Source organism: Bos mutus, chromosome 15 (genome assembly GCF_027580195.1).
Source record: "Bos mutus isolate GX-2022 chromosome 15, NWIPB_WYAK_1.1, whole genome shotgun sequence".
In the NCBI taxonomy this organism is placed as follows: domain Eukaryota; kingdom Metazoa; phylum Chordata; class Mammalia; order Artiodactyla; family Bovidae; genus Bos; species Bos mutus.
Window position 1 is genome coordinate 44,415,778 of NC_091631.1, and position 15,334 is coordinate 44,431,111.

The 15,334-nt window shown below is 34.4% G+C and overlaps 1 protein-coding gene across 1 annotated transcript in view; it reads right to left on the minus strand.

Moving 5' to 3' along the window:
- Positions 1–856: 856 nt before the first annotated feature.
- Positions 857–15,334, minus strand: part of PIK3C2A (phosphatidylinositol-4-phosphate 3-kinase catalytic subunit type 2 alpha) — a 106,572-nt gene continuing 92,094 nt past the window's right edge. Inside the window, 12 exon segments of the mRNA XM_070384040.1 lie at positions 857–3,252; positions 4,190–4,315; positions 4,403–4,512; positions 4,740–4,812; positions 4,902–5,019; positions 6,205–6,329; positions 7,513–7,720; positions 9,683–9,792; positions 10,467–10,552; positions 10,555–10,622; positions 11,453–11,622; positions 14,476–14,612. Of these exon segments, the coding sequence (XP_070240141.1) occupies positions 3,070–3,252; positions 4,190–4,315; positions 4,403–4,512; positions 4,740–4,812; positions 4,902–5,019; positions 6,205–6,329; positions 7,513–7,720; positions 9,683–9,792; positions 10,467–10,552; positions 10,555–10,622; positions 11,453–11,622; positions 14,476–14,612 (1,514 nt within the window). The 3' untranslated portion in view covers positions 857–3,069.

A 15,334-nucleotide genomic window follows, 5' to 3' on the forward strand; every position in this document is an offset into this window, starting at 1 on the left:
CCTGGGTGAGATGCAAAGAGAGCAACAGTGAGCTCATTATCAAAGTCTGAAACCAAAAGTGTTAACATATTGATGAAGAAAATGACACCACAGTTCCTTTGTTCCAGAAATATTTTAATACAATCATAGTACAGTTATGAAGTCACATTCAATCCACTGAATATTTTAAGGTATTAATAAAAATATTATACATCTTTATTCACTACCTTAATATAATTAAATTATTTGGTTCTTATAGATGAGACTAATTGCCATATATATTCCTATTTGCACTGCTAGTCAAACAGCATGTAAGTAAATCCATGGACTATGGTAGTGGGGCTTTATCCATTTGTGATCTTAAATCTTAAGTATCAAATTGAATGTTTTCTTTTTTAAATGCCACGTGAATCATAGAAAAAACAGTCAACCAATTTAAGGCAAAATATTGAAAGTTTCATATAACATTAATTTGAAAAGATAAAAGAATATTTTATCAAAGATCATACATGCCTTAACATTGAGATACCTATAGATTCTTATAAAGGCAGTAATAAAAACATCAGTGCAAGTCTTGGATTCCTCAGTACAGAAATTAATAGGTTCTTTGAGAAACCATTATTTTCAAATTCTAAAACACTGCAAGGGGAAAAAATTCTGCTTAAGTTACACTATGATCATTACAAAATGTATTTTTAGCTCCATTATTCTTTACACACAGTCTTACATGTAGCATAACTATTTTTACTCAATAAAGATAGGTGTGAAACATTGTGATTATACATAAAAATTAGTGTCTTAGCTAGTTTGTTTAAACATTTGTTTCAGATTTACTTTAATGCAAGCTTTAAAAAAAAATGTTTCAAAAAACAACCAATTTAAAGTTTATTGATAGTAAGTAGTGCAAAGAGGCGCCTCTGTCAATTTATTTTTTTGGTAAGGGCTGACAATTAGCGTTCACAAAGAAATAACTTATATTTAAAATACATTTAATATATGTGTTTTTTAATGTCCAAAGAAGGCACATAATGAGTTAAATTAAGAGAAACATTACCACTTGTTTGAACTCTGGTTAACTATACAGAGCATATAATACACACTTTTGGATAAGAATCCCTATTTCTTATAATTGAAAAGTGACATCCCATTCTCTAGCTCTACTTGTAAAAGACACTGCCGTAACAAGACTGCAGGTAGGCAGCATACACTGAGTCCAAGTAACAGTGAACTTTTACCAAGACAGTACTTTTTTTTTTTTTAAAACAGTGGCTAAGTGACAATTCATGGAATGGAATTAGGTCTTAAAAACAAGTGAAAATATCTAGTACTTTTTTACATTTGCAAAGCTACTTACACACTTTAAGGAAATGTTAACTGTATATGGAAAAAGCAAATAAATGGTGGTGCTCTGATCTGCATTTTAATTAACTTATTAAATAGACAACACATTTTAATATAAAAAAAGACATTCATATATGGGGTATCCTACAAATGGACCATTAGTGTTAGGCACCAAAAATTCAAGTTTTCTATTTAATCTGTCCCACTGATACATCTCAACTCTTCTATGTCTGCTCTGCGGGTATCACCATTTACATTAAATATCTGCACAGTTTATAAAAATTCTGTTCTGGGCAACTGAATCAGAGATTGTCCTTCCTTTCTTGGTATTTTTCATTGCATATTTTATCAGTTATCTCACAGCAACTAGATTGCTACAATCTCTTACTACTTAAAAGTGGTAACTTTTAAGTGTCTGAATTCCTATTCTAGCCATGAGAATTAATATTATATATACCTTTTTATCCAAACTAAACAATTTATGTGTGAAGTTGAATGAATAACTAATAAAAATGAACCCTATTCTTAATGGTTACTAGAGAATGATTTCAATCATGTCCCTAATGATTCTAAATATTGTATTAAGGAAAGTAATTCATGTGAATGTAAAATATTCACATATTTTGAGTAAACCAGACAAACTGTGCCATAAAGGTATACGTTAAAATTTAGTGTGGACCCTGGATCTCTTGTCCTGGGCATCTTGTGAAGAGTGTGCCCTACTTGTGGAGTTCTTCTACAGAACAGGAATGGACACTTGGGTGCACACATTTTCTCTTGTTTAATGAGAGAGTGGAGTATAGATACATGGGGGTGAAATTACCAAATTTCAGTTCACACTCCTGGGAATAAAAGTAGGATTATAATGGAATGATGGAATTTAGTGTACAGTTATGTTGATGAATCTCATTCAGTTACTGGGCAATAAAAACATGTATCAAATGGCTGATGTTTAAATAAGTTATACATCTGAAGTATAGAAAATTATCTATCTGTGGGAAAAACATTAGTAAGTGTACATTACTTCTTATTTTAGTAAAAAGTGAGTGGAAACTACTGAACTATTTATGAAGTCAGGAAAAAACTCAGAATGAAGTACCAAAGAAGCATATGAAGTTAAGGCACCATTATTTACAACTTCAGTGACTGGCACATATTCTGAAAAAGGCTTGAAAGACATGAATATAATAAAAAGCAGTGTTATTTTCCCTACTCTATACACTACTTAGTAGTTCTTAACTATTTATTATTTGTGCTTTGCTTTTCGGCCCTATGAGTAGCAGCTGCATCTTATGGTAACATTCTGCACCTTTGCTCTCCTTTGGTGTTTATGAACATACACAGTGGTAAAGGCTGTAAAAGGTGCAAAACAGGGAAACAAACGTGCTGTGTCTGTGTAAGAACAATATGAAATAGATGGCTGAACTGACAAAATAGTATCAGACCACACTAAAGCTATTACTCAATTACTCAAGAAAGGATTAACTCCTTCACCAACTCAAAGTCTTTTTTAGGACTTATTATATATTAAGTTTAAGATTTACAGCATTCTATACAATGACTTTAAAATAGCAATGATGTCAACAAAGTCATAAAAGTTAGTTAAGTGACTGTTGGTCCACCAGATGTGTTGAAATGCAGCAAGTACATTTACTGAATAATTTCTGTCCAAGTATAAAAAAGTTCACATGTGTGTGTACACATATTTATATAACTGTTCTTGCTTCCAAAGCTCAGAAATTCACTAACTTACAAACAGGTTGCTGCAGTCAGTTGATACCATTTAACCGTCTCTTTGCTCAAGTTGAAATCTTTCAACGGCAGGGTTATTCCACCCAAGAAAAAGTTCTCCCGCAGAGATTCTGCACTTAGTACACTCAGCTGAAGTTCTCTCTGTCTTAGGGATTCTTTGCTATATCCACTGTACACAAGCTATAGCAAAGACAGAAAGAAACAGCAGATTACAAATCATTTGTCTGGTTTTTAGGATTATTTTATGTAAAAACATAAGAAAGGTTATTAGAGTGCCTTCAATTGATAACACTGATTATGACACATCGAGTAGAGTCTGTCTCGTATTTAGATGCACATGTTGTACTTCAGGAGTCCTGGACTTTATCTTGTCATTCCTCCCAGTGTCTCACATTCAAATGCACAAAGCAGAAAATTACTATTGGCTAAAAATTAAACACATGGTTTTTCTGAAATGGAGGTATGGGGAAGGGAAATTACGATGATTTCCCTTAAGATGATTTAATAGATCATCTTTAAAAGAGAAATGGAAGGAAGAGAATGGAAGAAAAAGAGTAGAAGGAAGCAAGCTGGGAAAGAGTAACTGTAATAATTTTATAAAAAGTAAGCAATTACAATCTCCTAAAAGGAGACTGTCTTTTTTCTGGATTTTATATACCATGAGGTGATAATTTCTGATTATCCATCACTCAGTGCAAACTTGCCAACTACAAATGCAGTTTATAGCAAATCTGGAGTGTTGTAAAGCTAGTCTCTTAACTTCTGGGCATTATCTCCTTAATCAAGTCTTCTCCGTTTGACCAAGAAAACTGAAAAACTGACCTCATTTCAGTTTTGTGAAAGTATATAACACTAACTAGAAAAAACTCTCACTACTTTGTGAGAATAATACCAACTATCTTCACCAAATATTTTATATGCTTTTAAAGTACTGAAAGGGTATTCCATGGTTTTCATAAATTTATATCCTTCATGAAAATTCAGTATTATTTGCTTTCAAATCTCTATCCGGATATTTTTATGTGGATATAATGTTAACGTACATAAATAATGTGGTGTTTATGCCCAAATAGTAGTTGACTAAGAGTTAGCAGATTTTAATAGATTTTTAACTTACCATTTCATTGAATGTTGGATTCCTAGTTTTTCTTGAGATTTTGGTTTTACGTTTGGATGTTTTGTGGGTATCTGGAAGTAGGTATGTTTTGACATATGGATTTGGGTCAGCCCCATCTTCAGTAACCTGTAAAGAAAAGCATTCCCTTAACAGTAATGCTTCCTACCACAGAATAGGTTTCTTCTACAATCATCATTACTTGTAATCACTCACAAGATCTTTGATGTGCATCACCATGATGAAGAGAGTACCATTTCGGTAAGAGATAGATAATTTCACTGCTCCTCCTATTTGGCCTTGAGCAGGACTGAAGGAACCTGCATCTGAAAATACAAAGATGTTCATTTTTATGCGATGTTGCTTGCAGTGGTTCAAGCTGCAACAAAAGTGTTTGCTTTAATTCCTGGATCCTCACATGTTGGAGAAAATCTCATTCTCACTGGTTATAGACAGTAACCCCACTGTCACTCCACCACATCCACAGAGAAGTTACAGGCTTGCAGGTCATAGGGGAGCCATGAAGTATCAATAAAGAAAAAAACAATCTCACCAGCAGACCTAGCTATTCCTTCAGCTTTCTCATCACGAAGTAAAGGGTGGAAAAAGGTACAAACAAGATCACACTAAAGTGGAAGAGAAGAAAGGTTCATTAATTTAAATATTATGCAGCACACAAAAAAGTGTGTTATTATTTTTCAGTTAGGATAGTCACCTCTGCTACATCCATTGACGCACTCATCAAACTCTGTAAATAATTGTTTAATTCAATTTTTCTCTTGGCTGCTACGTCTTTTACGTGTGTTCGCCCTAGAACCATTCTATTAGGAAAGCTACAAAAGAAAGACAAAAAGAAGTGGGATTTAAGTAATTTCATTTGGGAGTATTTATAGAATCAATACTCAGAAATACTCTTTTATACACTGAAATAGAAAATGGAGCCTTAATTCACTATAATTTTTTGATTTCTTTTCTAAGTACTGGAGATGAAACAGTTCAAGTATACATCATCCTTTTATGACTTTGGTACAAAAGGAATATTGTTTTGTTAAAACACTATATTTATTACTTGGAGAAGGCAATGGCACCCCACTCCAGTACTCTTGCCTGGAAAATCCCACAGACAGAGGAGCCTGGTAGGCTGCAGTCCATGGGGTCACTGGGAGTCGGACACAACTGAGCGACTACACTTTCACTTTTCACTTTCATGCATTGGAAAAGGAAATGGCAACCCACTCCAGTGTTCTTGCCTGGAGAATCCCAGGGACGGGGGAGCCTGGTGGGCTGCAGTCTATGGGGTCGCACAGAGTCGGACACGACTGAAGTGACTTAGCAGCGGCAGCAGCATATTTATTACTTATTTCCTACTTATTTCTTCTCAAGATTAACCACTCACAAATATGCAGATCTTATCCTCCAAAACAACCGTTATTCATTAATCACAACTATTGTAGATACCAGTAAAATCCACAAATGCCACAGAGCTCAAATCATCTTAACTGCTAATTTTGGTGGCAACAGAAAAATGAGACTGCACGTGGAAATAAACTCATACCCACTTTTCTGCCTCCTTACTTTTGAAATCTAGTCTGAGAACAATGTGAATAATTCAACACAGGAATTTACTGGTCATTACCTACATTAAAAACTGAAGGTTTCCAAAGGGCATCAAAAACAAACCTAAACACTATCATTTTGATTACTGCAGTGTCTCAATTTCTTATTTTTCAGAGAAGCTCAGTATAACCACAATAATTATTCCTGCAGTGCTTTAGAAAGCTAGAAAATCCCATATTTTAAGATCGTGATCATTTATTCATTCAAGAAAAACTTAGTTCCTTGTTTATGTCTTGTACGTATTAGGCTCTTGTGATACCAAGGAAAATTAGTCACACACAGTCCATAGTCACACATAGTCCATTTTACAGTAACTTAACACAAAGCTTTTGACCTGTACTTGGTAATAAAGAAACTGTTTCCTATTAAAACAACATTAACGAACAAGAATGAGAACATACCCTGGTAACTTCCAAAGTGGAAAAATAATACTGAGCTTATTGTGAAGTTCCTGAAACTCATCAAATGTTCGGAACACAAATGATGGCTCAAGCTGTCCATCTCTCAAAATTCGGACCACATAAATCTGAAAGGAAATCACATCCCAAACGTGTTAAATTTATAATATAACCTTTCTTGATAGAAAATTTTCAGCTTGATCATTATATGTACTAAGGGGTCTTCACTTTGTAATATGTATGTCACAATAGAAAATAACAAATATAAAAACCAATGTATTTAATTACCTTCTAAGAGTATCTTTTACTATTGTCTAAGATAAATAAGAATTGGAACGTGAAAGGCATTCTATTTCTCGGATTAAATAAATGTACTTTCCAAACTTATAAGTGCAGTGCATTTTCAATGAAAATATTAGCAAGTAAATTCATTAAGGAGAGCAAAGGAGACGGCAAAATATAGTGTGACAGGGAGATGGGGAAAACCTGTTTTACTGGATATTTAAACTGCATTATAACATACTTTACAGAGTAAAATACTGGTGCACAGAGTCATTTATATCTACAGACGACCAGAAATAAATTCACGGATATAACTCAGTATATTTAAATAAGATATTATAAATCACTGGGGAAAACAATGAATTATTCAATTAAATGGTGTCCTAAAATATTCTGTGAACATATAAAACTTTACTAATAACAGCTGAAAATCAAAATACTAGTGAAGTCACTTTCTAAGCTCTATCAATTTGTCAAAAATTTAAAGACTGACAGTACTGTAAATATTATCCAGCAAAAATATTAGCACAAAAATAACAGCAAAAAAGATAGTAATGCTATACTATTGAAGGGGGAAAAAAAGTACACTGAAAGATTCTGTTTTGTTCAAAAAAACAAACTTTATGTGCATATGTTATAATACTTCGTCCCTAGAGAGTGGAATGAGAACTTAGATTTTTAATTTATATACTTCTATATTGGTTGAGTTTGTTACACTGAGCAAGCTTTACTTTGAAATTAAGAACAAACTGAAGATAAGGAGAAAAGTAAAATAGCATCACCCTTTCAGTCTTGTCTCTGAAAAGAAGAGTAACATTGGTCCCTCACGGTTTTGGAGCAAATTTACCAAGAAATAAACACCAAAAAACAGTTTAGGGATGCTCCAAGTACATTTAGGGGTTTGGGACCATCCATGGAAGAAAGAAGTATGAAAAGAACAAATGCTTGAACTTTAGCAGAGTCAGTGAAGGAAGTAGGAGAGAACAAGACTGCATGCATGAGTCTCTACTGATACCAAACCAAACTTACGTAATGTTTATCTGGGTTGTATTTCTTATGATAAGTGAAAACAGAAACTTCTTTGATTCGACCATCTTGTCTAAAGGAGTATGTTTTGGGTGAAAATGAAAGGATCGGCTCATCATTGGAAGGAAGACCAGAAAAACGCAACTGAGCAAGGTTATGAATGAAGAAGTTAAACTTTGTGGCAATGCTTCCCAAACTTGATTCAATCAGTCTACAAAATAAAATGTGTTAACACACTGAGAAAACATTCTCATTTAAATAAACAATTCCATTCCTTTTATTTATTTTTTTTCATTCCTTTTAAAAATAGTAAGTAGATTCTCACTTTGTCAGGATTTCCTTTGCCCCATAGGCCAAAAACCTGTTACAATGTATCTCACCCCAACAAAAATACTTTAGCACAGGAAAGTCTCCATTCCATCTCATCCCACTGTCTCTAAGAAATGATGCTTGGATTTCTTAAGCTCTGTGGGGTCCAATACTAATTTTAAAAGCTATTAGGGAGAGAAGATGGTTGGTATAATGCCAAAAGACGGTTCATTTATTCACTTTAATAAATATGGAAGGCAGCAACTAAACAGACATACAAGAAAGCAACCAAAGTAATCCAAAATTCCAAAACCCCATTCTATCAAATAGTTGACTAGTAGAATCTGGTATCTTATTCCTTCTTCAGAAAGTTATCATTTCTCTCAGTTGGAAAAAGAAGTTTTGACAAGACGCAGAGTTTGGTGGGGATAAATTTGGAAGGCAGGCCTGAATAAATCATTTTAGACAAGCAAAGGAAAACAGAATAAAGGAATACACAAAGAAACAGTGTCAAAAGAAACTCTCTTGTGTGAGGGAACCTCACACAAAAGAGTTTGTCCTTGTTAATGGACTGAATGTTTGTGTCCCCCAAAATTCATATGCTAAAGCCCCAACTCATAGGGCCTTTATGGAGACAGTGTCCTTATTATAATGACTTTCTTCCTCCTTTCTCTTCTCCTTCCTCCTTCATGTGAGGAAACAGGGAGAAGGCAGTCAGTCATCTTCAAGCTTGAATCCTTACCAGGAAGCAAACTGACTAGCACCTTGATCTTGGACTTCCCAGCCTCCAGAACGATGAGAAGATTCATTTCCTTTGTTTAAGTCCCCTGTCTATGGTATACGGTATATTGGTATGGCAGGCCAACTGACTAACACTTAATGCCTGCTTTACAGTTTGGCCCAGGGGAGCCAACAAGTCTCAGTAAACAAAACAAAACTCATCAATACCTAAATTATCAACATTAGTCTGGAAGGCTATACAAAAGTCAGCTTCCTTCAATTCAACTCAGCCCAGACTCATGAGACTAGGGAAGTCCAGCCCAGTGTATGCTACTTCTTCTCCACTGAGAGGAAGAAGGCAAGAGAAAAAGGAAAGAAAAGAACATGAGCCTATGCGCTCCTTCCTCCCTTCTGTGGCATTTAATGAGGTGGTATCACCAGTCTGTGACCAACTTGGTCACCAGATGTGTAGAACATATTTGCCTACAGGAAGATTTTCTTTAAAAGTAATAATCACAAATTCAAATGCCAGTCACTGGAATATGTGTTTCAAGCACTACATCATGTAATAACAATTTAACAGCAGTGTCCCAGAGGTCACTGTTTTAAGCACTTACAGTACCCATGAAAATTGTTATGGCAGAATCCTAAAAGATACAGTGGTATAGATATCATTTTAGGAAAAACCCTTGTATCCGGCACTGTAGAAAAAATGTTTTGCAAAAACTGTTCATAAATGGAATGTTTAGAATTAAAATCATATATATTCTAAATATAAGATCATATTTTGAGATAAATAATCTAGAGGGGGGGGCCACACTGTACGTCTTGCAAAATCTTAGTTCATTGAACAGGGATTGAAACCAGGTCACCACAATGAAAGCACTGAGTCCTAACCACGGGACCACCAGGCAAATTTCCAAAACAAATGGATTTTTTAAAGTGCTATTGCCAATCCTTCACATTTATTCAGTAAATAAACTTTTGAAACAAGCTTTTGATAAACCTACTACTTGCTTATTGTAAATCATAATTTTTTCTTGTAAAGTCAGAATTTTGATATATAGCATTTGTTTAAACTAAGGAAAACAAATCAAAGCTAAACAGGGTGTGTCTTCTCTAATATACTTAAATTATACCTTACCTAGTAAAGAAAATTGTAGCTTCTGCATCTGTAGTTTGGGGCTGAAGTGCATCTCTAACATATTTCAAATCCTGAGTACTTGTAAGTTCTGGTAACCCTGAAGGAATCATCTATATAAAGGAAAAAGAGCTTGTGACTCAAATTTTTTACAAGTCTGTTCCGCACCCTCCCTAAAAGCTGGCCAAGTAATCAGAAAAAAAGCAAATAAATGACTCAGAGTTTTGAGGAGTTTGTTAGTATTTTAGGGACCTAAATCTCTCAGAAATAAGAAGAGTCTTGGCCAAGGAGGTCAACTCTTGGAAGTCACAGTCTATGGAATAAAAACTGTGAAATCCAAACCCTCTGTGTAGTCTTCCATTTCTATATCAATTTCAGTCACAATAATCATAGGGGGTTTTTTTGGCTTGTTCTAAATATACATCCAAAAAAACACAGAAATCTTAAGAGCACAGCTTAATAAATATCCAAAATCTGAACATATACAGGTAAAGACAAAAAATATTCACCAGCATCCCATATGACACTCGCAGGGTCCCTTTCAGATACTATTACCGCTCATCCCCAGGGTATCCACTTGAGGGTCTTTTTTTTATTGCATGGACATATAAATGGTGTCTGGCATATTTCACATGGCAACATTTTAAAATATTTCAGTAGTAATATACCTGACATTTAAAACCAGAATAAATTTTATTCCAAAAATCACATAATATCTGTCTTTAGATACTGAAACATGGAAGAATTGAAACAAAATTAATTAAATGCTTGTAAATAACAGAGTTACCAGTGAAAGGAGGTTAAGAAAGAGGTTTGTTTGCTTTCTTATCAAGTTGTAGGCTTGACAGCAGAGGTCCACAAACAATTGAAACGAATTGTGGGCTTTTCACCCCCATTAATGACATATGCCATGTCAGAGGTCAGCACAAAAGGAGCCCGATCCCTATTTTAAAAGTACAAAAAAAAGAAAAGAAAAGAAAGTATACACAAAGTATTATTTACAGAAGATATGCAAATAAGTGCTATTGCTATTACATGGTTACTGAACTAAAGCTACCTGAGCCATAGCAATTTCTTGCCTGGAGAATCCCAGGGACAGAGAGCCTGGTGGGCTTCCGTCTATGGGGTTGCACAGAGTCTAACACGACTGACGCGACTTAGCAGCAGAAACTTAATATCAGGAAGTTCTGATTTTACATAATTCTAAAAAATTCACATTTCAAGGAAAGCCATCATATAATCTCATTATTTGGGTAGAATTTATATATGATATTTTCCAAGGTGATTATCAGTCTACACACAACCAGAGATCAAACAGTACATACAAATAAATATAGAGAAAACTCTTCTGTTTGTTGCCATTATACAATTGGGAACATTTCTAATAGGTACCCTAACTAGATAAGACAAAATACACCTTAATTCATTTCAACAAAGGTTACACACACATACACATTCTTCTCTACTACATGGTAAACTCATCTTTTAAAGCCTTTTTCATCCCTAGTTATGCTAAAAGGGAGCAACAAGGCAAAGAACAGCAAGAAAACTTTTTTTAAACTGAAGTTTAGTTGATATAAAATATTACGTTACATGTATAAAGTGATTGACAATTTTTAAAGATTCTCCATTTATGTTATAAAATATTGGCTATATTTCGTATGTTGTACAATATATCCTTGTAGCTTATTTTATATGATAATAGTTTGGGACATTAATTTGTGAAATAGGAAGTGCCTCTATTTTCTTTAGCAATAATAACAATAGTAGTACCTTTTGAAGCTACCAAACATCTGGGCGTGGCCCAAAAACTTTCCAAAGTCAATATGAAACATGTGTCCTGTGCTTCGAAGCATTATATTGTCATTGTGTCGATCACAGATGCCTAAAACATAGGTGGCTACACAGCATCCAGCACAAGAATAGATAAAATTCTCAGAAGCCTATAATAAAGATAAATTATCTTAGGAAAGATAAAATTATCTTAGGAAGGAAAAATAAAGGGAAAATAAAATTATCTTAGGAAAAAGATTATTTTTAAAGGAGGCAGAGTTACAAAGATTAAAGTAATTTATCACTCATTGAAAACACAATTCTATTCTTTCTCAATAGTTTGTAAACTGGTTTATGGTAACAGATACCAGTTTTTCAAAAGTAAACACCCTTCTAAAAGTTATTGCCCCTTCTGTCTAGCTTTTGTTTCACAGCAGGTAGAGATTCTGCCAATCTCTACTTAGGGTATAATTTGCCTTTGAACATCTTTTAAGCATCATGTTTGTGGAACCCTGCTCTTCACAGACTCTGCTCCTTACCACAAGCTGTTTAACATGGGACAAAGATTAATCTAAATAAAGGAATATTTTTTTCCTTTTTTGGCTTGTAGGAATGGCATGTGTAAAGAAAGTAAGCTTATATCTTTAAACATCTAATAATACGATGAGTGTGTTTTGTCGTCATCAAGTTTCTCAAAGCTGGAAGAACTTTCATTTTAGCCCTGCCTGTCCTAGGGATTAAATTAATAATATAATATCACATAGAAGGATACATTGTATACAATGCATATTTTAATATAAAGCACATGTTGTTGTTCAATCACTTTGCAGCCTCACAGAGTGCAGCACATCCCACTCCTTTGTCCTCCACTATCTCCCAGAGTTTGCTAAAATTCATATCCATTGAGTCAGTGATACTAATCTAACCATTGCATCCTCTGCTGCCCCCTTCCCCTTTGCCTCCAGTCTTTCCCAGCATCAGGGTCTTTTCCAATGAGTTGGCTCTTCACATCAGGTGGCCAAAGTATTGGAGCTTCAGCTTCAGCATCAGTCCTTCCAATGAATATTCAGGATTGATTTCCTTCAGGATTGACTGGTTTGATCTCTGTGCAGTCCAAGGAACTCTCAAGAATCTTCTCTAGCTTCACAATTTGAAAGCATTAATTCTTTGGCACTCAGACTTCTTTATAGTCCAACTCTCAAATCTATACATGGTTACTGGAAAAACCATAGCTTTGAGTATATGAACATTGGTGGGAAAAGTGATGTGATTAAAAGTGATTAAAAAGCTTTTTAATATGCTGCCAAGGTTTGTCATAGCTTTCCTTCCAAGGAGCAAGCATCTTTTAATTTCCTGGCTGCAATCACAACCCGAGTGATTTTGGAGCCCAAGAAAATAAAAATCTGTCACTGCTTCCACTTTTTTCCCTTCTATTTGCCATGAAGTGATGGGACCAGATATCATGATCTTAGTTTTATTAATGTTGAGTTAAAAGCACATGCATTTATTCTCAAGACACCACATTTCTGAGTGAAAGTCATAAGGCTCTACATGCTCATGGGATTAATTTTATTCCATAACTCCCTAGAAATTATTAGTGATGATGATGATGATGATGATAAGAGCATACGTTTACACAGCACTTATCACAAACCAGGCACTGCACTAGTCTCTCTCTACATACACACACATACTATTTACATTAATGTAAATAAGTATTTAGATCATTCTTTTTTATAAGATTTTAAATGAATTCAATATGATATATACACACACACATTCATATAAACTGTGTGTATGTGTGTATATGTACATATTAAATTCATTTAAAATTTTACAATGGTGATGTAAATACTACTAATCTTGCCATTTACGCATGAGGGAAACTGAAGAAAACAGAAATTATCTATCTGCCCAGGATTACATCATTGTTAAGTGGCAGAATCAAGATTTAAACCCAGGCAATGAGATTCCACTGTGTTATATTCCCTCTTACTAAGCAAAGCACATAAAAGAGCCAAGTGCATAAAATCCACTTAAAACATGGACAGGGGAGTCTGGCATGCTGCAGTCCACAGAGTCGCAAAGAGTCAGACATGACTTAGTGATTGAACAACAACAACTTGACAATTATTTTGTGTCAACTTATCCAGAATCACAGAGCTATTATTACTATAAATAAACACTGGCTTCTTGTCCCAAACTACAAGAGAGAGCTCTTAAATAGTGTAAAGACCAACAGAGGACAAGATTTCTGTAATTTACTTTCATAGGGTCAACAGGTAGCATTGGTAGCAACAGGTAGCATTTGTACATATCTATCTGCAAATGTAATATATTATTGATTTGACATAAACTAGGATCTCATTAAAACTAAGATCTGTATCACCACTGAAAGTCTTCTTGAGTCTTCCTTAGACCAATATAGGATTGTTAGAAGCCTTATGTGCTACGAGATTTCCCTTTCCTATTATGTAATTCAAAAGTATACTAAACAAAAACTTGATGCCTCCTACAGGAAGAATATCAATTACAGAATTTATTCTATGTAGTGCTTTACATATATTAATTCATTTAATTCTCACAATTATCTTATACATTAGTTTTTACAGTCATAATATATACTATACTGTTTTATAGCAAAGATCACTGAAGCACAAGAGGTTAAGTCAACGGATCCTTACAGTTCGTGAGTGACTTGGGACCTGAATTCAAGCTCAGAGAGCTTGAATCTTCTTCTACTTTTACAATCTTCTTCTATTATCATATTTTCATGAAATACAACAGTCTGGGTTATAAAAATACCTCTGGTTTTGCTGGCCTCTAAATATATGTTTGGAATTTTTTTTCTTTTTTTGTAATTTAGCATTGGTTTCACTCAGATCCTTGCCATTAAAAGCATTCTGTTTTTTATTCTTTTCTTTACTTGTAGAAAAATACTGTTTTCACAACTTAAAACTGAATGACTAGTCACAAGAGCTGGAAAATGAAAGTACTTGAGAATATGGAGACTAGTTAATTACCTTTTCATATTCCTCTTCAGAAGGATTGTATTTCCTCAGCCACTCAGCAAGCGGTTTATCTTTGAAGGATCCAGTCACACCATATTCCACTTGGATTTTCCTGAGGGTATCTGAAGCAGGAACTAGCTCCACCATGCCTTTAGCAACAAAACATTAAGACATGTGAAAATGTGTCCCTGCAAATGCACAGCTTTCGATGTTTGATGTAAGATACCAGTTTAGAATAATCATTTTTAAAAAATCAACTCTGGCAGCCCATACTAGAAAGTGTGAGCAATCAAAATTATCAATATAAAAACCAATTTTATTTTCAGAAGTACCCAAGATATAAAACTGAATTTGACTATTTGAGACTTTATATCTGTATATCCATGTGATACTCCCACAAAGAGTAATAATTTTAATTACAAACTAGGTAAAACTGATTCCACTAATAAAGCTACTTATAAGATACATGCTGTCCCATTTCAGCACAAAAGAACCTTCTCTGTAGTGCGTATCCGGGCAATGTAAGAGTGTTTCAGAGTATAGGAAGCCCTTTCAAGAGAAGAACAGATTAAGATGGTCTTTGTGATGTGTCTGAGTCTCAGGTTACATGTTTTCTCTTCCTTACTGAAATGTAAATGCTGTACTTATGTAGAAAAGTTTTTAAACACAAATCCACATAGAGAACTGTACCTTGTGTGTTTAAAAGAAAGACTATTATGCATGTTGGAACATACACAAAATAGTCTCAGAAAGAGAATTCCCTGGTGGTCCAGTTTCACTGCTGGGGTCACAAGTTCAATTCCTAGTCAGGGAACTAAGATTCCTGCATGCTGGGCGATATGGCAAAAAAAAAAAAAAAGTAGTCTCATAA